Source organism: Aythya marila (genome assembly GCF_965140915.1).
Source record: "Aythya marila genome assembly, chromosome: 11".
NCBI lineage: Eukaryota > Metazoa > Chordata > Aves > Anseriformes > Anatidae > Aythya > Aythya marila.
Genome location: NC_139052.1, coordinates 9,451,424 through 9,475,481, shown reverse-complemented (window position 1 = coordinate 9,475,481; position 24,058 = coordinate 9,451,424). Strand labels below are relative to the sequence as shown.

Here is a 24,058-nt window from a genome sequence, read left to right as displayed (position 1 = left end):
CCAGCTCCCTAACAGCTGAACATTTGTACCAAGGACGTGGTGTTTTGACACCGTGTGAGGAACACCGGGGGGTGGCTGCGTTGCCAAACCACAGAGGAGCAGGGAGGACAAGCAACCCTAACTCTGTGACATACCCACGGCAGAGCCAGAGGACAGCCCGCAGTGTCCAGCGTCAGCTGCAAGCACCAGAACACGCTGCTCTGTGAGGAGGAGGCAGAGACCTCATGGAAATCAAGAAGCTCCAAGTAAAAACCTGCACCGTGTTGGCGGCTTTCGCCATCCCCACATGAGCAAACTGCCCCAGACAGCACCCATGGGGTCTGGCACAACCCCTGGGAGGCAAAAGCTGGGACCTGTGGCACTGCCACGGCCCTTCTCGCGAGCCAGCAGCTCTGCTCATACCAGGCTCCTTCTGCCTTTGTTCCTAGAAGCTCGGACGCCCCGGCTCCTGGTCAGTGGACGAGACAAAACGGGAAAGTTCAGCGGTTTTTATTTGTGGGGAATAGATAAGGAGGGCAAACAGACCCCGATAACCCCTTCCCTCGTGCGCAGCAGTTTGAAGGTTGCCCCCCCAGGCAGGATGCACATTCTGTACCGAAGGCCTTACATTTGGCTGGGCCTAGTTAAAAATAAACTCTGGCTCAGCAGTACCGAGCCGCGGCGACGTGTTCACCGGCGCCGTTCCCCCCAGGGGCAGGACCACGTTTCCAAGGAAAGGCTGCACTGGGGGAGCCCTGGCTGCTCGGGTCCGCGGGGTCACAGGATTTCCCAATTTCCCCACACCAGCCTGTTAATGTTCAAGCCGGGGAGCGCTGTCAGAGGTAAGGCGTGACTCCCCTCCCTCGGGAAACACTTCCTGCCTGCAGCACGCAGGGGGGCAGGTGCCAGGCTGGCTCGCCCTCTGATTTCTCCATCCCGAGCTGGTCGGCAGACACAAAAGGGCAAAGGCTGATTTGAGGACTAGGGAGCTCCTCTACATCATTTTTTTTCCTCTGTCTGTGATAAAAAACAGCACACGTAGGCAACCATGTTAGGCACAGGCACCCCCAAAGCAGCTACAAGAGGCAATTCCTTGGGGGCAGAATTAAAAGCTCCCTGGTATTAAGCTCCCGGAGGGGGAATGCTTTTTGGACAGTGACTCCTGCTGGAAAGGTGAAGGCAGCACAGCCACAGACCACGCTCTGGAGAGTGGGCACGTCCCCACCCCCAGCTTCCCACCACCAGGCCTGGCACATCGCCCCCCTCCTCTCCAGCTGCCCCAGGGACACACGGGCAGCTCCTTCTGAGCCTCCTCAGAAAGGATCACACGAGAAACACGAGGCCGCGGGGCCTGGGGGAACGTTACTCCCTCGCTGCGAGATACCACAAGAGTTTTCCCACACGAAAGCAGCGTGAGCTCGGCCTTGGTTTCTCAAAGTCTGCAGCGAGGCACCAGACGTCGGTTTGGCACCAGCTGGGAGCCAACTGCTGCGCCCCTTCGGTTGGGGAGCCCGCTGCAGGGCCGCGCGCCATCTCGGCTGGGTTTCCTGTTGGCTTTATCTTCAGGTCCCCAGGAAGGCAATCGACAGGGCGAGCAGTCAGCTCTGTGCCGGCAGGTCCCGCTCCACGACGACCCTCCGCACGCTCTCGGCGATGGTCCACACCTCTGCCATGGCACCGCGACCTGCAGGGCAGGGCCAGACACACACAGGGTGAAGCTCACAGACAGAGCACGAGGACACGCTGCCCCCGCCCCACCTCTGCTCCCCTCCGCACTTGGCAGCCCTGAGGCAATGCAGAGCACACCTCGAGGCCAGGGCAAAGCTTGCTCGGTAGCCCCGTGCGTTTCCTCGTGACTCACCCCACAGAAAGCAGCTGTGGGGGCTGCAGGATGGGCTGGGGCCTGCCGGCTGGGCAGGGGTTTTGCGGCAGGGAGGAATGCCATCGGGGAGGAGCCGTCAGGCTGACTTCGCCTGGCTCCTACCTCACAAGTCTAAGCAGGAGCACGAGCTCCTCAGACAGTGAATGGAGGGAGGCAGGAAACCTCAAAAGGCAATTCATGTGACCTTAATGAGTACCTCATGTTCTGAATCATCTCCAAGGACAACTGCGCCTAACCCTCGCGCGGGGAGCTGCTCTCTCCGCTCACACTACCCCAGGAGTAAGCGTGCAAAAAGAGACCAAAAAAAGCACGTGGGTAACAGAACACCCTGCCTCCCCTCCCTCCTCCAGTGCAAACGCTGTGTGTGCTCGGTATTGTTTTGAAATGGTCTGTGACTATTTAAAAAAAGCTTGATTTCATACCATTCCTGTGACTCCACAGTTCGCCCCACATTACAGAGAGCTGCCCTGGATCTGCACTAGCTTGATTCTTGGGAGTAATTCTTGGAGAAGAGCGAGCGCTGAACAGAACAAAATGTAAAAGCTTTTCCTTTTGGGCTGGTTAGCTGCCAGATGAACATCTAATCTACACTGCGCTGTTGCTTCCTTCTGAAAGACTTTTTTTTTTTTAAAGCTTAGAATGAAAGCTTTAATGCCAGAGATCCCTAAATCATCTCATCCAACCTCATGCGCTCGCAGAGCTCAGTCTGTTCACTCCTGTCATTTGCTTGAGGCAAGCGCAGGGATACCTCCCCACCAGCACGTGTCTCCATTCAAAAGATGGGAGTTTCTGTTGGTCCTTTGTTCTGCTGGCTAATTGCTCTAATTATTTATAACATGAGCTTTATTTGCTATTAGAAATTAGTTCGGGGAGGTTTTATTTCCTTTTTTTTTTTTTTCTGGTCCGTTTACACAGCGGGGTTAGTGAGTGTACAGATGAGCAGCGCCCAACAGCAGGCTCCAAAGGACAGTAACAACTTGAGGAAAGATGGAGGGGAAGGGGAAAGGCCGTTCAGAACTGCAGAGAGAAGTGCTCTCTGTGGGCAGATCACAGCCTGACTCTAACTTCACCCTCAGTCTTCCAGTAGGGGCCCTGTCTGGGACAGAAGGCGTAACTGGATAGAACTGTGAAGGCTGGGGGTGAAGAGCAATACTTCTGGAAGGGCAAGAAAACTGAGTTTCCCTAAGAAACACTCAGTAAGATCCAATCTCCACTCCCCCTTTTCCAGACCTCTAAATCCCAGGAGGCCTGAAGCACCCTACGGACAAGATGCAGGCAGATTTGGGTGCTTCGCACCTCTTAATCTCGAGAGGAGCTGTGTCTGACAAGCCCTGCTAAACAAAAGACATTCCCTGACTGCCGCCTCACGGCTTGGCAGAGCTACACCCTTCAAGGCCCGCCTTTGTCCTCCATGACCCACTTCCTCCACGTCTTTGGCAATTGACAGCTGGATCTTTAGGTTTAGCTGAGAAAAAATCTTGCTAAACTGCCTGTCTTACAGCACAGATCGTGCCTACAGGTAAAATTCTTCCAGCGTGCCAAGCTCTAGAAACCCGGCCAAGGATGATGAAGATATTAGCAGATTGGAAGTGTTTTGCAACAGTAAATTGCTGCAGGCCCACAGGCTGCAAAGCGTTCCTCCTTGTATCACAGCACACAGCCATCATCAAGGCCAACAGCCAGCAGGTTACATTTAGCTACCCAGTTAAGGGAGCATTTTAATTGTCAACTCGATTTCATTTGTTATTTTAACTCGTTTTTAGCCAGGCCTTACACACAAAGCCACTCACTCACCAAGAAGTATCAGGTAGAGGTTGTAATACAGAAACTTGGTGGCAGCCAGGGTCTGGCCCACTTCAGGTGAGACCAGTCACACGAGCGGAGGAAGGCGAACCTCTCACCAGCAAGTCAAACCACAATGTCAACAGACAAAACTGGTGCAAACTGAATCTCTTTTCTTCTGCACCAGATGTGAGCTCTGCTGCCTGCTGTTTGGGTGAAAGCTGGGCAAACCCCTTTGTGGATAAAACCCACAAGACAGAAATTAGCTTGGAAGAAGAGGCTGTAGGGTAAAAGGCCTGAAAAAAGAAGGGGGAGAAAAAACGTGAGCGGTGGAGACAACTTTGGGTCTTCAGAGAGCTGGAGTGCATTGCTGCTTCGACATAATTTTCTTACACATTGCCAGGAAAACCCTGGCATGTGCCAACAGGAAAATCTTGCTGCAAATTGACTCAGAAGCACGAGCAGAGCAGAGTCAGATGTGGCTCCTACTGGCCCAACTGACCCTACCACCCCTCTCCCACGAGCTCCTTCAGGAGTTTGTTCTCACAGCAGGTTTGCACGGAACGTGAAGCAGCTCCCAAACACCTTCTGGTGTGGTGAGGTAACTCCTGCTCAACGCTGCTCTGCTCTGCCACTCCGAGCTACAAACCGCAGCAGTTCACGTGCTGCTTCTCATGTGGCTCGCACATCCCTGCCGCAGGGGTGGCAGCCCCAGGAAAGGAACAGGGCAGAGCAGCAGAAGGTGGAAACCGCGTTTGCCGTCCAGCTCTAATCCATGCGAGTCCCCTCACACGGCCCTTCTGCACCCCACAGCCCCACCTGTGGAAGGGGGACGCCTCTTTCTGCTTCAGGTGCGTGGCCCCACACAAAAAGCACGGTACCCGTTGGGGAGCAAACATCCGAGTGCCACGGGGACAGAGGTCCCACACAAGTGCTAACAGAGATGAAGGCAAAGCTCCGAGGGACCAAGAGGCTGTGGCAGATGGCCTTTCCGCTTCTGCCAAAACGTCTGCGTGGAATGACCTCTTCTGGGCGTTTTCCCTTAACATGATTACAAGTACGCAAGAAATTTGATGTAATCAGGTCTAAAACCCCAACGGAAACATCACTGTCCAAGACAGTTTAGCTGATGCCTGAGTTACTTGACTACGCTTACCTAACTGTAAATATTTCTTAGTCTTCAGCTCAAGAAAGCTTTCTCTAGAAGCATTGCACCTAACGACTCACACACTAAGAAAGCCAGCCCTAGAATTTAACCGTTAAGAAGATTTTAATATCCTGTCTTCACTGCAGGCTGCCTTTTGAGGCATCCAACAGAGTGGTTAGGATCTTGGTATAATTGGGATTGTAAAATGAAAGGATGAGTGCGTTGCTGTGCAGGCACATTTGCTATTACAGCTGGAACTGGGTGACATTTCACAATTTTTCCAAAAGAAATCTCAATGAAAGAAGAGAATCCATTCATCCAAGTTGCTTGTTAAAAAAAAAAAAAAAAAAAGCTTCTCAAAACCTCCCAGAAGTCAGAACATCTTCATTTAAACCAGTCTGTAAAACACAGGCGAGACCATTTTACTTGGCAGCGTAAGTTAAGACTCGAAACAGAGTGTGACAACGTTTCCTACCCCCTTCTTTCACTTCACACAAGCCCAATGTCAAAACCCCAAACCAAAACAAGATTGGAAAGCTGATCTAGCTGAAAAGTAACCCAGGCAACAAACAACAACACATGGTAAATGCACGTCCAGCTACACCCTCAGCCACATCTGCAAAGCGCTTATCCTCAGTGGCTGCTCTGAGGGATAAGATATTATCCCCTTGGCAGAGACGAGGAACCGTGGGCTGTTTTCATCATGTCTCAGTCTCAGCAGAGGGCAAGGCTGGGACACCCCAATCCCAGGCTGATAGTGCTCACCACAGAGCCTTCCTTCTGTCTGACCTGCTCTCTCCGAGGATGGGCTTTTCTTTTAAATGTCTATCTAAGAGCTCGTCTGAAAGCCTGGCTTGGGTGGTCTCATGAGACTGCTGGAAGATTAATGAAGAATAATAGGTGCCAGCTAGCACAGGGCAACGTTTCGCCTTGTTCATACAAACCTTGGCAACGAGCACCTGCTCTCTGCAGTCCAACACCTTGCAGGTCACAGGGCGAAAGAACAGGGCACCTCCCCTCAGGATATTAGGGGCACTTGGGAAGCAAAACAGTCAGATGACACACAACAGGACTGACCTTCGTCTCCACACACGAGTTTCTTCACCACACAGGGGATCTCCGTGTAGCCAAAGCCCTTCAGCTGCTCCACCTGCTGAGCCGTGATGGGATGTTCCCACATGGCTGTGTTCATAGCTGGGCAGAAGAGCAGAGGTTTGCGCAGGTCCCAGGCACGGATGACACAAGTCTGCAAAAGAAGCCAAGAGGTTGGGCTCTGGGATGTTTTCTTCCCTCATTCTGTCTCACCTCTTTGCTGCACAGAAGCGCTTTCCCAGCCCGGCTATCACGAGAGGGCCAAACGCATCCATCTGTCAGTGCAGCTGGACTAACCCGTGAGCAGGTCCACGGGGCTGCTACTAATTTGTGTTACATTCCAGCAGAGCTCCCCTCTGACAGGCGAGGAGGACGAGGGAGGCTACAAAGAGAAGAGATTCCATCCTACGCTGGATCAGAGCCAAGCAAGACATCCCAGTCGCTGGAGCAAACCACGCTGGAACGTGATGCATGCAGCCAGCCCTTGTGGGAGACCAAGAGAAGCTGAGGGGTGGCCACAGATCGTATCAGCTACAGAGAAATCCCCAGGCAACGCTTCAGATAAGCCAGCTGTGGAGCTGAACAGAAAGAGCTGGCAAGTCAATCTTCTCAAGCAGCACGCCAACTGGATCCCCAACGGCTGACAAGGGAAGCGCTGCCGCTTCCAGCATTCACAAGCAGGATTACACGAAGCTATCTGCGCTGCTGCAGAAGATGCTGGTAGATTACAAACCACCCAGCAGCTCCTGCGTGCTGCAGAGGCTCACATCTGAGGCCGCAATAACATACAGCTTCCAGATAAGCTCCTATCACCTCATCTCCTTCGAAAGATAAGCAGTGGTTGCTCTTAAACAGTGCAGTGCCCTTCAGTGTCCCTAGCCCTGCCAGCTCAGGGATGCAGAGGGAGCCTCCCAGGCAGCTCACACTGCTGCAGGGGCTCTGCTGGGTTCACAGCACTTCGGAGCAGGCTGCCCATCCTTTTTCATGCCCTGTGATCTGAACCCTTTGTGGCACAGGGGAAGTCTGCCAGAATCTGTTCTAACTTGCTAACCAACGCCTCTAGCACTTGCTTGTCTTTACCGGAGCCACCTCTTCCCTTCCCAAAACCATCCAGGACTGGCAGAGGTTCGTGAAGCCGTGTCCCTAACACCCTTCCTGAGCTCTTCCTCTGTTGGCTATGGTACAAAGGGGGCTCAGCAGGACAAGATGTTGCTTGTCCCTCTTTCAGCTCTTTCTGGCTTCCCCGGATCTCCAGATGCTGCGAGGGCTGTAGCTCTGGGTGTACTGTGCTCATTTGTAGGCACTCTTTCTTACCTAGACAGCTAAGCTAGTCGCATACGGCTCCCCAGCCAGAGCTGATGTGCAGCCCTCTGTTCCTAAATCTATGGATTTAGGAACGAGGTACCTAAGGGGTGATGCAGCATTTGCACTTCTGCAGCTTCCTGGCAGATCTTCCAGGTGCTTTATACATATAACCTTTCCTGATGATGGCTCGACACAAGGCACTGAAGCTACACAAAAGTTCCTGCTCACTGAACTGAGAAGCACGCTCTCTTTTAATACAGTTTCTGATCAGTCTTTGAGCCAGAGCACCTTTAGTTCCAGAAAAACAAGCCTGAACAAGCAAAAAATGAAATAAAATACCATAGCTGAAACTGGAAGGTATGTAAGTGTGCACATGTTTGTATTTCTGTGCTATGCAGTTAGGTGAGGGAGGAGGTGAAGTAGCAGGAAGTAAACAGTTTTATCTGATCTCACAGGTGTCTTTCCAGCTTACATCTAAAAAATGCAGAGAGGAACTCAAGAGTCAGAGAGAGAGAGAGAGAGAGAGAGAGACCGTGATAGAGAGAAAACATGATAGAGAGAGGGTGGAGGTAGAAGGAGAGAAGGATCATCCACTAGAAAAAGCAGGACAGGCACAAAAGAGGGACAGGGAAATAATGGAAGACACCGAGATAGCCCAGGAATGGAAAGGAATACAGGTCAGGGAAGGAAATAACGAGCATTTGAAAAGGATTGGGGGAAGCACGTTGGCAGAAGAGAGACAAGCATATGAACTGGCAGCAGAACATGCAAATCTTGACGCTGCTGAAGCACAAGAGTTTCCATGAAAGAAAGGTCAGACAGACCAGCACAGGGAGGGGAGGGAACTGAGGGGCCGCTCTCGGGCAGAGCTGCAGCTACTCACCAGCAGGTTGTCACAGATCCCGGTGGCGAGCTTTGCCAGGGTGTTGGCATCAAGAGGGGCCACCAGCATGAGGTCGGCCCACCGTCTGAGCTCGATGTGCAGGACGGGGTCCGAGCGGCCCTTCCACAGCTGGGGAGGAGACAAGATGCAGTTACTGAACCCTCAAAACAAACAGCGGGCACTGCACCGAGCCCACGGCAGTGGCTGCAGCCTCAGCTTCGTTATCCTCACGTCCAGCAACATCTGACTGCATGGGGGGACTGAGGACTGCAGCCACAGAGCTCCCGTTTCTGACTTCCCACCTCCTCCTGCGAAGGCTGCAGGGCAGCGGCGTTTGGGAAGCACAGCTAATGGGCAATTTCCCCACGCAGCCAGCAATTTATGCATCCAACAACCTGGCCAGCTCCCAGCAAAAAGCTTTCTCCATCCACATCCCCCAGCTTTGCAGATACCCAGCATAAAAGCTCCCTCAAGATGTAGTGCATTTGAGAAGCCTGCTGCATCCTATCAGCCAACCAAACCCAGACAGGACCCAACCAGGGGGAATCTCTGCTGGGGAAGCTGCGTGCTGTAGAAGCCTTACCCCTCTTTACTGTCTTCTAGGCACTCTGAAGCCATCCACTGGCTTTTAAAGAGGTTCAGACCCCTAACTGACCCCCCTCTCAGTTAGGAAACACGCTCAGAGCAAAGTAAAGCCACACAACTGAGCGGGGAGCAGCCTCTAGGAGGGGTTAGGTTTGGCCAGCCAGGCACTGCCACACTCGTGGCTCCCCACAGGCACTTCTATCCTCAGTTAAGCCCAGGGGGGTCCCTGCTCTGCTTAAGAGCACATACAACTGGGACAGCATCAAGAGAAGCAGCAAGCAGCACCGGGTGCTTCATCCCCAGAGAGCGCACAGCCCCACCAGGTGTGTCAGGGCCATGACCTATTCCTTCTCTGAGTCACTGGAAACCACAACAAAAAGGCAGCATCCGGAAAGTTGGTGCTCCCTGACACCTTTCCCAGCTATTCCACTCACTTTTATTTTTTCTACAAGTGCTGAAGGTTGTAGTTTTATTTTCAGAATAGAGCATCTCCCAGACATGCTGAGCAGGCTTATTTGCTACCCTGGTGTCAGCAGGGCATGCTATAAAGGCTCCAGGTCTCCTTTCCAGTGTGCCAAAGGCCCATGGAGCCTGACTTGCACCTCCACGGCCACACAGGGCTCCTCCTGAACAGCTTTGCCTGGAGCTGCAGCATCCTGGCACCCAACAGACCTCTGCTGATCTTCTAGACCAGCCGGAGAGCTTCCTGGCCATTGCTCCCCTCCACATGAAAGCAACGCTTGCGTGCGAGTGCATCTGCAAGAGAACTGCTAAAGGGGAGATCAGCTCGCGCTCACATCAGTGCTGCAAAGCTGAGAGAAAATGTACAGAAAAACAAATGTCGACGTTTATACATCTCTCCATCCCAGAATCTCTCAAAGCACATCAACAAAACCATATTCAAGAGAAGATAATTCTGTGGGGAAGAGACAAAAAGATGCCACCGGCCACTGTTATTAGTGGATCCTGCGGGATGTGCTCATCCATAACAGGTTTGAGGGGAAAAAAATGGTGAAAAAGGTCAAGTTGACAGCACACTGCTAAAATTCAAAGGACGATGGACTGATCCCTTCCACGTACACACATCAACATGGATGCCTTTTGAGCTACACACACTGCTGCCAGCAAGAGAACATCTCTTACAGCCAGCTGCCCGCCACAGGGGCAAGAGGAGGACACTGCAGCAGGCCCTGCTGGCATGAAACTCCCCAAGAGAGGCGGCCCCGCAGGCGGCTCAGACGCAGCACACGCCAGCTTTGGGGCTCTCCCGAGGCACAGGCAGATCTGGAGGACGCAGAGCAAGAAGCTGCAGCACGCAGGCAGCGGTGGCTGAGGTTACCCAGCCGGACACCGAGCTGAGCTCTGAAGCAGCCTGGGTAGTTTTGTGATTGTCAGTGGTGCTGGCAGATTTAGCATAGGCAGCGAGAAGGAGAATTCAGCTGCTGCCTTCCTGACGAGTATGAGTCATGGCAAGCAGCTGACACCCTCACCACCACTTTGCAGTGGCTTTCTTGACATTTCCTGATGCTCCTCGCAGCGCTGCAGAGAGCTGCTAAGCCCAGGGTGGTGAGAGACCACTTCTACCCACAGTGCCTGCTGCAAGCCTGCTAGGGCGGTACCAAACCCTCTGGTGCAGCCACGGCCGCCTCGCTCACCTCTCCGAAAGCCCTGCCCCAGAGAATGCAGCGTGCCAACAAAGAGGTGAGCCTCGGCCAAGAATGTAAGGAATGTGGTCCCTCATGAAGAGAGGCTTCGATTTGCTGTTCAGCACTTGAACAACGGAGTGAAACCTCTGCGAGCCCTGCCTGCTGCTGAAGCAGGACCCGTTGGTCAAAGCAGGAAGCAGAAGGCCCAAGTGCATGATGAAACAACTCGAATCACAAAATATGAGGCTGGAAGGGCCAGGAGAGGAGCCCTCGCCCTCTCCAGAGGTAGCACTACTCACCTGCCATTCGTCTTCATCGCTATAGAGGGGGACAGGAATCTCCTGGGGGTTGTAGAAGTGCTTTGCCCTCTCAGTCGTGACCACCTTCACCTCCACCTAGGCAGAAAGCAAAAAGACAGACCAACAGTTACGCCCTGAGGCCAATCCTGCACAGGAGGGCTCGAGCAGCAAAGATTGAGAAAGATTTGTGGGTCCGCAGAGGACGTTCCCCTGCTGCGTGCACGTGCTCTAACCGCACCTACCCCGAGCCGAAAGGTCAGGCTGCTGGAGGTGCTGACGGGGCCGAAGCCTCGTTTCATCGCCACCCAGCAGGTGATTAGTCACCGCCTGCCAAACTCGTTCACACGGCCAGTTCACGGCCGGGACAGCAGCAAGCGCGGAACCGAGAGGCAGAACTTCAAAGGGACGGCACGGAGCAGCAAAGCGCAGCGCCACGAAGGTGCCCTTTAATCAGGAAACGCCCGCCGAAGGGAGCAGCAGAGCATCCTGCCTCGGTGGATTCCCTCAGCCACCGCAGAACGGGGTGGCGTGCCCGCACACGGCCCTGCGGGATCGCTCTTCCCACACTCGGAGCCAAGAGGAAGCACGGTGCTGAGCTGCCACGGGTCCTGGCAGCTGGGACCCGGCAGCACCAGGGCAGAGCAAGCCCATCCCTGTGGAACAAGGCTCCACAAGAAGCAGCGGCTCAAAGCTCCTCTTGTTTCCCGGGGTGTTTGTGAAGCAGCAGGATGTCGGCTTACCTGTGCCCACCATGCCTGTTACGAAAGTGATGAAGTCCTGTCTGCCAGGCAGAGCCTTTGCTTTGGAAGAACAAGCATGATTTCTTGGTCTTTGTTACATTTTTCCCTTCAATTCCTCTCTCTGCCTCGATTTCTTCCACCCCTGCCCCTCTCTCTCGACAAGGGAGGCACCACCAAAGGCGGGGAGGTACCTACCGACTACCAGGCACTATTTTTACAACCACGTTAACCCCCCTCGCTCCAGCCAAGGCAGCAAGCTGGGGCAGTGCCTTGCAGCTGCTGCGCCAATCAAGGAAAGATGCTGGAAACAGTAAAAGCTCTGCGCAGGTACGGTCACAGCACAGGGCTCCTGCAGCTCGCACAAGGAAAAGGAGACTGCATAAAGTGCCTGGGGGTTCTCTCCCAGCTCTTAGCCAAACCTGCCTGCCTTACGGGAAGCCAGCTGAGCCTTCAGGTACATGGCATGCACTGGGGAAGTCCCAGCATGTCCCTTGGCTGTCTGACACACACAGTTAGGAGGTGCCAAGGTGCCTATGGCAGGAGATCCTTTTATTTCCTCCTGCAGGAATCTTAGCAGGTGGAAAAAGTGGAATTTGCCCCAGTTTCTGCACGTCCCACGACCAATTCTGTGCCTCTGACAGGTGCCACAAGTGGCTGCTGATGCACCTCACACCACCGATAACCATAAGGAAATAATTCTTTTCCTCGTTATCACCCCGTTCTGACTGTGGTCTGCACCTCGAGACAGCTCATGGCACCACCCACGCCGTGGTTCAGTTACACCAGCAGCTCTCAGCTCCTGTGAGGTGCCTGCTCCTTTTTGGGCAGTCCTAGCTCAGAACCACAGCTGCATTTCTGGGGCTTTCGAGCGTGAAGATCACATTCACAGCAATCAACCACGTCACATCTGTATTAGCCTCACCTTGCAGAAAGCTGTTTGGAGCCAAGCAGCGATGCCACCGAAGGTGCTAACGCTGCTTTCTGCCATCCCCTGGCCCTCGAGGAGGTGTTAACCTCGCAGGCTGCAAGATACTATTTATTTGGTGATTTTAAAGAGTTTAAAGGGGTTTGTCTGCTCTCTGAAATGATACCAGTAGGCTGCATCTGTGCTAAAAGTTCTCACCAGCAACATTTGTTAGTGCTATTCCTATTTACAGAGAGCCATAGCAATACAAGGATTTGTATCTACCCCATGACATATTTTGTACCTTGCTGCTTCAGTTGTGCCAGTATCCAAAATGTTCTAATCTAGACCAGAAACACCTGGTCAAAAGACTAACGGATGCAAAAAAAAATCCACTTTACTTTTCTTAATTTTTTTAAAGACAGTTTCATAACCATCTCTGGTCTTAAAAAAAATAAATAAATAAAACCCTACTTCTTCAAAGCTGAAGCCCAGGACCAGGAAATGGCTGGCTATCAAGAACTGCGTCCAACCCACTACAAGGCAGAGCACAGCAGGAGGCTGTTCGAGGACTGTGCGTGGTGGTAACTCCACCACTCCCCCAGGAAAGCTGCTCTAGCAGTTTAATTATCCTCTCTGATCGAGGTTTTCAGCTGGGGTGGGCTCCTGGATCCCTCGTTCTCTGCAAGTGTTTCAAGTCCCTCCAGCTATGTTGGAAAGAGATCAGTGCTCTCAAGATTGTTTTAGCCTACATAGTTTTTCCTTCTATTTACCTGGCACACCCTCTGTTTGACTGTGGATATCCCTCTGCTTAAGCTCTAAATCTCTCTGGCCCCACTCACAAACTTGCGCAACGTGCTTCAAACCTCCAAGGCCAGATGACATCCAGAAGCTTCAGTAACAATAGCTGTCACCTGAAAGAAGTTTGCTTTCTCCTTTCTTATTAACTAACTGATATCCCATCGATGTGATTCTTTGGCTTTGTTTTCCTGCCAGGCCACCACCCAGATTACTAGGGATCAGGCTGAGACAACGTGTGTGAGTCCAGCACAGCCACAAGTTCCCCAGGCATCCTGACAATGTGCCACGTGCTATCTCCTCACAAAAAAAAAATAAAAGAATAAAAAAGAGGCAAGGGTAAAAAGCTGTAAAGCATAAGCTGGTGCCCTATGGATTCCCTAGATCTTCAGAGAGCTTAAAAGACAGTAAGACATAGCCGTGTCAATTATCACCCTCAAGGACATGTTAAAGCTTAATGGGTGCAAAATTGTGCCACCAAGTTGTTGGCTGAGAATCATTTTAGCAGAAACAACAATTTTAAACTGCTCCCATTTCAAACTTCTGGCTGCATCTCTGCTGGTACCAAAGCCTTCCTCCGCCTCTGCCCTGCTTCCCAAAGTTCTGCTCTGTCAGTTAATGCAGCAGGCCTTAAACTTGACTGAGAAATTACGCTGACTTCACCCACCAGGCTTTAGATCAGGCAGCAAAATCACATCAAAACTGAGTAAACAAATAAATTTAACTAACAAAACTGTTATGAGAAGCTCCTGGACAGGCTGAATACTCATTCGTCTTTTATTTTTTTTATGCAACACAGCCTAAAACCAGCAGCCACAAGGCCTGCAACAGATGTCACAGAGCACAGAATTTAGGACCAGCCATCTGTGGCTGTTAATTATGCATCAAAAGCCAACAGAGAAGCAATGCCCTTGATCTCGATTCCTACAACAGACCATTTGCATTCTTCCTGCCACCTCCAAAGGGTGTCCCCAGCACCAGTAGCAAGGGAAAAGAGACCACAGCGAAGTGGATCCAAGGCAAGAGGACCAGAGGACGCGTGCCCTGCATCCCTTGCTAAGAGGACGACGGCTGGAGCTGGCTCTGGGCTGGTCACCCACTTCCTCAGCACCATTTGGCTTCACCCCCCTGCTCCAAGCTAGGACCTTTGGCCTCAGTAATGATTTCAGGTCAAAATCATTTCGAAAGGACATTCAGCAGGTACTGTAACCAAGAGCCGTGGATATTTAAGTGCGCACTCTTGCTCCTGCTCCTCTTTCATTTTGCTGCTCCAAAACAGACGCTTCGCTTCTTAAAAGCTCCAGGCTTCTACAGTTTCCCCTACCTTCACTCTAAAGCAAACGTTACCACCCTTCCTTCCCTGACTCTAGTCACTAGTGGCCTCTGCTGGACACCTCTCTTACTCCTGACAACAAACTCGACTTAAAAAATAAATAAAAATGCTCAGACACATATACTGGCTCAGATCTCCTGTTTCTACTAGATCTGGTTGCCCTTTGCTGGTCAGACGGCAGCGTCCCTCTTTGTAAAACCCATGTCGCAGCTACCAAAAATTGCAGGGTCCTAATTAAAAACGTTAACCTCCAAAAAGCATCCACCTGTGTCTGCAGCCAGGGCTGCCCAGGGAAGTATCTAGGAATAGTCGCTGCCCTTTAAACCTAATTTCAAGCTAAAGCTTAAGTGTAGAGAAGTAAGAAATGATATTAAAAGAAATACTGATTTTTAAAAGCAGGAGAAACCTGTCCCAAGTTTCAAACTAAAGGGCTCAAGGCCAGATGGAACTCTTCACTTCAGCAGAAGCCATCCAGTCTCTCCTGGAAACCAAAAAAACAGGATAGCACCAGCTCTACCGATAAGATTTACTCACCCCAGGGATTTTCAGCAATTCAGAGATGAGGAGAGGCAGCTTCAGGGCAGCCACACTGCCAGTCACACCCACCAGGACACGGAATTTTTTCTCTGGCACAGACGAACCCGTTTCTGCAGCTGCCTTTGGTTCCAGAGGTGAGAAGGGCTCCATGGTTCAGTCAAACTCTAGGAGCACAGAAACATAAAAGAATTTTAGCACTGAGACCTGCACAGCAGGTGCTCCTGAAGTACTCCCAAAGACACAGGTCTAAGCGTGGGCTATGCAGGACCCAGAGCAACTCGGTCTGATGCTGAGCATTCAGGCCCTGATCCACAAAGCTTTTACGTACTGGCACTCCTTTAAGCACAGGAGTAGCCGGACTCCTCCCATTTTCCTTACGTACTGGTTCTCTGGGATAACAGTAAACAGAATGCCAGAAATTACACAAGCTCGATTGCAGTTGGTAAAGCCAACAGCCCCCAGAACAGAAATATGCCCTCGTGTGGTGGACACGGTACAGACTGCAGGCAAGACACGCAGCCCAGCTGAGTTGTGCTCCCTTCACGCTCTGTGGAGAAGAATAAACGCAGGGAGACATTTCAGGAAGTAAAAATTCGGGGGGGCCTCAGACAAGCATTAGAGCTGTACTGCCCATCGTATTAATGCATATTTACAGTAGCGCTAGGAATTACTCTGTGTAGATCGGGCAAAAAAAGACCCAAACTGTGCATAAAACATAAACCAAACCAGCCACCATGTGCAAACACTGTAGGAATGTGAAAGCCAGAACCGCTCACTCATCCACCACTGCCAGCCAAGGCTACCTACAGGCCTAGAGGTTGTTTTTGAAGGCATGTGTGGCAAGCAGAGATGATTCAGGATGCTCTTCTACCATCTCTGAGTGTTCTGCCACACTGATAAGTCACTAACGATAAATCACTCACAAGTATTCTGTCAAAGAAAAGCATACCTCTATAGAATCCATATGAACGTCTCTAATAAGTCTTGAAACTAACACAGAACTCTCTCATGTAAAACACCTGAAAACTGTACGTTAGTGAAGGCATCACACCAGGATTCAAACTAACCTCATTACTCAGAGGAAGTTACCTGGAAGCATTTTGGGTAAAAGAGAGGAAGGAAAAAATCTTAACACCAGCTTTATTTTACGCACCAGCTTGGATTTTGGAGTGAGGTAGCTGGGTTCCCTGGAGAGAGTTTACCTCTTGGTCATTCCCAGAGCTCACTCAGATCCAAGTTTAATTTAGGATCCTTCACGGGGCGATTCAGATCACGCTCGCACAACAGCTACACAGAAGCCTGACCCACCGAGAGGCACAAGCACCAGGATCTTCGCTAATTGCCTCAGCCTCTCAGCTGAGGCACAAAGGGAGCCACACATCCTTTCTCCACAGTCCACTGGGAATTCATACGTTGTGCTCGGGGCCCTGGGGTTTGTCAATATGGCTGGAAAAAAAAAAAAAAAAAAGGGCAAATAAACAAAGAGCTAGGACAGGAGCACAATTTCAGCTTGACCTTCCAGGCACTGCTTACCACGAGAAATTACAGAACGGGATGCTCAGTGTACGTAGCAGCTAGGGTGGTCTGATACCAGAGCGACACTTCACGTGCTTACCTAACAAAAATTAAAGCTATTGCAAGCCGCCCAGAGATGAAAACTCTTATTAAGTAATGATTAATTCACCGAAGCACCCCCAAGCTGAGCTGTAGGACACAGGACATGACGGCTGCTGGCGCTGGAGGCACCGCTCCCTCCTCTCCCCCTCACAGCCCAGGGAGGGAGCTAAGCGCGAAGGGCGCACAGAGCAGGCGGCCCCTCAGCGACGTTACCGGCTCCTTAGCTCTGAGAACCGCTCCTAACGGCTGCCGAAGCCGAAAACGGCCGGGAGGAGCCCGGCAGCCTGCAGGACACAAACGGGGAGCCCGGGGAGAGGGCCCGGGGCCTGGCTGCGGCCTACCTGCGGCCCGGCCCCGCTCCCCGCCCTAGCAACGGGGGCGGAACCCGGAAGAGCGCGGGGCACGCTGGGAAATGTAGTCCCGCGGCGCCGCCATGAGGCCCAGGCCGGCCCTCAGGGGGCTCCCAAAAACACAGATTCACCCCAGCAGAGCCTCAGGGCCCCGTGGGGCAACGCTACACCCCGCTCTGGTCACCCACACCACGCACACCCCGCTTTCTCCCAGCCCCAAAGCCCCCCATCTCAGTGCCCAGCCCTGGGCGCTATAAGTGTGCATTATTTTCTGGTGGCAGCGCGCAGCCCAGCCCCCGGGGGGTTGTTGTGTCCCGTCCCTGCTGCAGCTGAGGGCTGGCCAGCTGCATTTCCCCACCCCAACACCCTGAGCTATAGGGTGAGCATCGTCCCGTCAGCCCCAGCAGGAGCACTGGCTCGTGGTGGTGGTTGATGCATGTCCCAGGCAGAGGAGTCGCTGCTAGGGGGTAAAAATTGGCTGCTAGAGGTTAAAATTTCACTGCTAGGGGTTAAAATGAAAAGCAGACAGGGAGAAAGTGAGAGCAAGGGCACAGGGACAGAGCCCTGGGGTGCAGGGTTACTCCTGGCACCCCACAGGCAGAGCAGAGCTGGGTTAGTGCACAGCCTCCCCCAAATTTCCCCTGGTGCAGCTGCCAAGTGCCAGCTTGTGGCTACCCCTCTTGTTATTAAATAATCAGTGCAGAAGGGGAGACAAGCCACAGCTCATAACCAAGGCTGCTCCCCCAATTAACACAGCTGCTAATTAAAAATAACCACCCTGCGAGCCGGTGTGGTGCCACGGCCAGCTTCCAGCAGGGCAAGGCGCGCGTGGGGCCAGCGAGGGGCCCGGCTTGCACAGAGGAGACACACGGGAGAGGAGGGTGAGGTGCTGAAGCAGTGCCTGTTAGGTACAGCGCGGTACAGGTTATCATTTCTGCGGCTCGATATAAACGCGAGAGGTGAAATCACTTCGTTATTTTGCAGACATGGATGACAGAGCACATGATTTGGCATAGTAAGTTTTAGGCTAGCTAGAAATGAATTGCACAATATTTAAACCTGATTAAGTACATAATAGGCTCAGCAACGGATTACTTTTCTCCTTACAGTTTATACATATATATACACGCATACACAGACAGGCATTTTTATCATTAGCTGCATTTTAGTCTTGTCAAGAGACAACTACCTACTGCCAAATGACTGAAGTGATACTCTTAAAAAGGAAACTATTCTTGGTGTGCTTTGCTGGGAAAAAAATAAGAGAGAAATTCCAGTTTGGTGCCATCCCCGTGGGCAGGTCTCGCATCCGGGCACTGCCAAACTGCTGGGGGGGCAGGCAGGGGCACAGCACCTGCAGTGCCAGCATCACTGGGGCACCTGTGGGGCAGGAGGGGTTGGAGCCAGAGGGCTGCATTCCCTTTTGGGTTGCTTTTCTAGGACTTGAAGGAAAAAAAATAATGGTTGTTTAAAGTGCATTTAGAGTCTGAAAAGCATCTCTGAGAAGGAGCTTTCCCTCCTCCTGCCCCACAATGTCCATTTGCTCCCATTTACAAACCAGCCCTGAGCCCTGCTGCCTCCCTGCAAGCCCGACCTCCCCAAACTGGGCAGGATTTGGGGGCAGGTGGACCAGGACTCATTCTCGCAAAGAATCCTACTAGAGCCAGGCAGCCAAGTTCCACTGCACTGCTTAGGAGTGCGAGCAAGGAGGAGTCACTCCCACCAGCCCAGAGCTTCCCTAAAGAGCTGCGAGCCAACAGGGAGTATTATTATTATTTACAGCATCGGCGGGGCTGGTTGTATGTGGGGTGGCAAGATTGCACCAAAAATAGGTCCCACGAGAGACACTCTGCCAGGTTTTGCCAGTTTTAGTTCTGAAATAGAAGCCTTTAGAAAACAGGACCAGGACACGGGACCGGGCTGGTCTCAGCCCCCAGAGAAAACCTGTCCTTGCTCCCCAACACGCACGCACCCATGCACACAGCAGCTCTCACCTGCAGCCACGCCAAAATAATACTGCTCTTCCACAGCAAAATGTAAACTACACAGGTACAACACCACGCACTGAGAGAAGGTGGATGGAGATCCTGAGCCAGGGATTGGATTAGGAATCTCTTGGCTTCCAGCATGTCAACAGCAGGGCTGAAGGGTTCTCTCTCTCCTGATTTAAAAATCAGCTAAAACAACTTTTTTTTTTTTTTTTAAATGGCTAAATCAGCCACCTGCTAGTTAAAAAGCAGAAGAAAAGAATTCCCAGGATTGCTTGCCCTTGCTGAGACACTGGCAAATGGCTGGATTCTACCAAGTGAAAGGAAACTCACACGTCAGAAACCTGTAGTTCAGCTCTTATTTAGGAGGGAGATGGGTGCTGGTCACTATTTTGTGATCTTTCCCTTTTGGGGGGGGGCTTTTGGCTGATGTAGTTCTAACACACACCTATCACCACAGTAATTAAAAAGTTACCACCGTGCACTACTTCACAGGGAAAAGAAGACACAGGAATGTACACGTACTATCACGCACAGCAAGAGTCCTGCAGGGCAGCTCACAGCCTCTTCAGAATGAGGAATAAAAGAGAAATAAAAGAGAAGGAGCTTGAGGTGATGAGGGGGAAAAGGGGAAAAAAAAAAAAAGTAGGTTCTGTTACAGAGAACAGGGAAAGATGATGGTTCGCTCTGGCTTTCTGCAACAGCTGCAGGAACTCGACTCAGCCTTCCTCCTCCTTCCCCCCCAGTGCTTTCCTCCGGCGGACGGAGCCCCGCAGCTCACATCTCGTTGGAGTAGGTGTAGTTGGGGGTGGCCGAGTACTGCGTCTCGTGCTGCATCATGGCCCCCTGCGCCGCCCCCATCGCCGCGCTCTGCGCTGCCTGCTGCACGTGCGGGTTCTTCCAGGCGCCCGTGGTCCACTCCTCCTGCGCTTTGCTGAAGCTCCCGCCGCTCCCCCGGTAAAACTTGTGCACCTGGAGCCGAGAAGAGGTTGGAAAGAGGGGAAAAAAAACAACACACGGCCAGCACCCCGCCGCCACTGCCCCACTGTCGTACCATAGTGAGGGCGATGAAGGAGAAGACCGCCATCCCCGTGAACAGGATGGTGGGGATCAGCATCACCACGGCCGACCCCACGTTGGTCCCGAAGAAGGAGATCGCCGCAATCCAGCCGCTGCAAGGAGATGGAAGCCGCCACGCTCAGCACCCCCAAGGGGAGAAGCTGCCCACGATGTTAAGACCCCGAGAGGCAGCTTCCCCCTTTTTTCTCCACCACACCACGCACAAACACCTCCCCTGGGTGCCCAAGCACCCGTGGGAGAAGCGAGGTCCTTACCAGACGCCCCAGCCAGGGATCCCCACGGCCTGGATGATGCTGATCACCAGCTGGGCCATGAAGGTGAAGAAGAAGGCCATGAAGCTGAAGGAGCTGTCTGTCCTGCAAGAGAGGGCTCCGTCAGCTCCTGTGCCTCCTTCCCCGCTGCTCTGCCCACACGGGGCACCCCCAAACAGCCTCATGGTAAAGGTTAGGAAGTACAGCTAGAAGGCTGGCCAGGAAGAGCAGAAATTCCCCAAATATTCAGGCAGTGCCTCAAGCTAAGCACTGCATGGAAGTTTCCAAAAAACACACAAAAAAACACAAACCTTGAGAAGCCAGGCTCAGGTGTGACCACTTACTTGAAAGCTTTGTAAATAGGTCTAAACCAGCAGACATAGGAGCAGGGCGTAAAGAGAATGAGCCAGAGAATTGCCAGTCCCAAATTAACAGCTCCGCCGCCTCCAATCAGCCATGCGAGGCAGCCAACGAGATTCACCGCCAAGGTGATGCTGTTCACTGCAAACACACACACACACACGCAGAGGGAGCAGAGTAGCGTGCACGAGGAGGGCGGCGTGATCCCAAAACCCTACGGCAGCTCCGACCCCCCAGAGCCCCCCGAGAGGACTCATCCTGCCCGCGTTTATGGGCGAGATGGGGGAAAGTGCTCTGGAGACAGAGCTGGCTGGACACACAGCTCCAAAAGCCAGCAGGCGTGAGCTGGAGGGGATTTAACACCCCAAAACAGCTTCCCCAAGGAAGCACAACTATTTTTCTCCCCCCCTCCTTTTTGTGGAAAGGTTACAAGAGCCCTCCTGGCATGCAGGGGGATGTTAGAGAGACCGGGGCGAGCTGAAGGGGTTAGAGAAGAGCAGTGGCTCTCAGCACTGAGCACGGCACACGCATGCAGAGAGAAAGAGGCAAGGCTCTCGGAGGAATCCAGCCCACACATCTGGCTTCACACTGGACGTGGGCACAAGGGTCAGGGCTTCTGGGAGCCCACAAAGGAGTCACCAGGAGCTTGGGGCCATGGAGAAAGCCCCTGGCTGCAAAGGAAACCCAAAAGGCTTCGCTGGCAGCAAATCCTCCACCACAATGGTGGGAAATCCAGGGGATGCTGCACCCCTGCCCCATCCCTAAAGGGTTTGGGCACGAGACACAAAGGCCCAGGGGGCAGGAGGGGGAGCAATGTCCGTGTTTTGGGGCCGGGGACCCGCAGCTCGCACGGACAGCCCGCACTCACGCATCCAGAGGTAGTAGAGCCGCTTGGCCATGGTGCGGTGCTGCGGCGGGATCTCCGCGTCGAAGTCCTGGTAGAAACATGGCTTCAGGGGGATGAACTTGGGCAGCGGGGGGAAGTTGTTGGCTTTCTCTGAAAAGAAAACCCCCAAAAAATGAGTCAAGAAGGGGCAGAGAGCAGGAATTACTCCAAGTCCCTGCGGAAACCCCCGTACCTGCCATGCTGACACGCTCTCAGCTGAGAGAACTCTGCAGGGAAGCTGGAGAAGAGCCGGGAGCTGTGTGAAAGCTGGAGGAAAGAGAAAAATGAGGGAAAAATAAAGCGGGGTGTGGAGAAAGGCAAAAGAGGACACGGCCCTGCCTGTGGTAGGGGCTGGAACCAGAGGGTCCCCGAGCTCCCTGCTCACAGCCTCATCTCCGGGATAAACCCTGCTCCCTCCGCCCACGCCGACACCCTAATTAACCCCTCATTAATCCTAATTAACCCCTCATTAACGAGGATTTGGCCACGGAGGGGGAGGAAACCACGGGAGGGGGCACCCACGGCGGGGGGAACCCACGGAGGAGGGGGGGGTGAGCACAGGACACCCACGCGTGTCCCCCAGACGGGCTGGGGTGGGCCCAGCACCCCCCACACCCCCTCAGCCCCCTCCCCACCCCCTGTCATATCGCGACAGTCGCGAGCGGGCCCCCCACGCGCGTCGCCGGCGGGCTCCCCACGCGTGTCGCGACCCCGCGGGCTCCCCCTAGGCTCGCTGGCCGGGGCTACGTGGTAAAAAAAAAATAAAAAAAAACAAAAACGAGGCCCCGGGCGGGCCCCCCCGTGGCCGTGGCCGCCCCTCACCGTCCCCACGGGCCCGTCGCGGGTGGCGGCGGCCGCCCGGCGCCGCTCCTGCCGCAGCGGCCGCGCTCTCGCGAGATTTCGCCGCCCCACGCACGGCGCCGCCCGCAAGTCTCGCGAGAGCTCGGGAGCTGTCCAGGGTCCCGCTGCCGCCCGGCGGGCCCTGAGGGGAGGGGGAGCGGGGGGTGGGGGGGGCTGTGGGGTCAAGGGGTGCTGTGGGGTTGAACGCAAAAAGTACCGAGAAACACCAAAAAATGTTGAAAACGCCAAAAGACACGGGTGTCCTCTATCCCCTGGGGGGTGGGGGTGGTGGGAAGAGCCAGGGGATGGCCCGGGGGGGGAGGCGGGTGGTGGGGTCTCTTGCCAATGGGGTGCTGCAGTAAGAGCACTTTTGGGGCATTTCTGTAGGGAAATGGTGCTTCTGGTGCCTTCAGGGCATGGGCACAGCGTTAGGGTGACGTGGTTGTGCGTCAGTGCTGTTAGCAGGGCGCTGGGAATAGCTCTGGTTCCCCTTGCTCATAAGGGATGGCTGGGCAGCCAGGGGGGAGGGCACAGCCAGCACCCCCAGAACATTGGGGACAGCCAGCGGGGCCAGCCAGGAGCCCAGGCCCAGCAGCACACCCCCACCAAACACAGCATTCATCCCCAAAAACCCCTAAAAGCCAGGTCCAGCAGCTCCCGGATCAATCCACAGGCTGAGCTCCCATCCAGGAGGCCCCAGTACCCCCAGAGCTGGGGCCCCACAAACCCCAAACTGTGGGGAAAGCCCCGGGCTGAGCTTAAACAGAGCTCCTGGACCTGTTGGTTGGGGTCCTGGGGGTTTATTGGTGCCCTGGGGGTGTAATTCCTGCTCTGCCCCATCGTGCTGCAGCTCGGTGGAGGGGCTCACCCCACAGCAGGGGTCCCTGGGTGCGGGGTCAGGGTTTGGGGTCAGAGCGGAGCTGTGCTCCCGAGACCTGAGCCGCCCCGATGTGACGCGCAGATGGGCACCGACTGTCCCCGTATCACCTGCTCCAACTTTCCGAGCTGCTCCCACATTCAGCAGCTGAAAGAAAATATAGCCGGGGCAGGCGGAGGGCAGGGCTCAGGTTTCTGCAGCCTCTGCCATCGGCCTCTTCTCCATCTTAACCAATTCCCTGGGTTTTTTACCCAATTCTTTCCCCACCCCCCAGTCCCGCTCCCGTTCCTCTCCCACCCTGCTGCTCCCCAGCGTGGAATAACTGCGCTGCTGTCCCCCAGCAGACGCGCTGGCAGGGTAATGAATGGCTTCGGATGGTAATTAGCGGTGGAGCTGCTAATAACGCAGCTCATTTCCATTTGAAGCGTTGCGGAGCGCTGCGAAAAAATGGACTGCGGGTGGCAGGACCTGGCCCCAGCCCACAGCTTTCCTTCCTGCCGCGTGCACGGCTGCTGAAATCCTTCCTATTTATTTTCCTGGGGTGGGGAGGTAGCATCTTTTGGGGTGTTTTCCCCCAGAAGCTTTAATCCACCCCGGCCAGGCTGAAGGGAGATCTGACATGAGGGTCCCCTTGTCGTTGTGGCCCTGCCTCAGTTTCCCCTCTTGGTGCCAGGTGCTTTCAGGAGAGGATGCTGTCTCCTCTCCATCCCCACGGGGCTCCCAGCCCTTTACACTATGGGGTGCCCCATTTGACACCATGGGGTGTCCCCCTGTGCATCTGCAGCCCCTTTTGGCCCCCCGAGGCTGGTGGCCAGGACCAGGGGACGTCGCAGCAGTGGTGCCCCCTCCTACCTGCTTTAGGGGCAGCAGGGATAGGACTTACAGACCCGTTTGTTT

At 53.7% G+C, this 24,058-nt stretch overlaps 2 protein-coding genes across 6 annotated transcripts; both read right to left on the bottom strand.

The window, feature by feature from the left end:
* Positions 1-473: 473 nt before the first annotated feature.
* Positions 474-16,864, bottom strand: PPCDC (phosphopantothenoylcysteine decarboxylase). Of its 5 annotated transcripts, none has more exons than XM_082769368.1 (7): positions 16,446-16,864; positions 16,066-16,358; positions 14,910-15,076; positions 10,601-10,696; positions 8,071-8,199; positions 5,868-6,036; positions 474-1,663 (listed from the first exon to the last, which is right to left on the bottom strand). In XM_082769368.1, the coding sequence occupies exons 3-7, from the start codon at positions 15,060-15,062 to the stop codon at positions 1,578-1,580; spliced, it is 633 nt and encodes a 210-aa protein (XP_082625494.1). In that variant the 5' UTR covers positions 15,063-15,076; positions 16,066-16,358; positions 16,446-16,864; the 3' UTR covers positions 474-1,577. The 5 variants fall into 5 exon arrangements, with proteins under 5 accessions (XP_082625494.1, XP_082625496.1, XP_082625498.1 ...); XM_082769370.1 differs by having other exon boundaries at positions 16,115-16,358; XM_082769372.1 differs by having other exon boundaries at positions 16,221-16,358.
* A 1,106-nt stretch (positions 16,865-17,970) lies between these two features.
* On the bottom strand, positions 17,971-22,318 carry SCAMP5 (secretory carrier membrane protein 5). The gene is made up of 7 exons (XM_082768780.1): positions 22,267-22,318; positions 21,638-21,711; positions 21,427-21,555; positions 20,543-20,699; positions 20,202-20,303; positions 19,922-20,039; positions 17,971-19,839 (listed from the first exon to the last, which is right to left on the bottom strand). The coding sequence occupies exons 2-7, from the start codon at positions 21,642-21,644 to the stop codon at positions 19,645-19,647; spliced, it is 708 nt and encodes a 235-aa protein (XP_082624906.1). The 5' UTR covers positions 21,645-21,711; positions 22,267-22,318; the 3' UTR covers positions 17,971-19,644.
* Between the last annotated feature and the right edge of the window lie 1,740 nt (positions 22,319-24,058).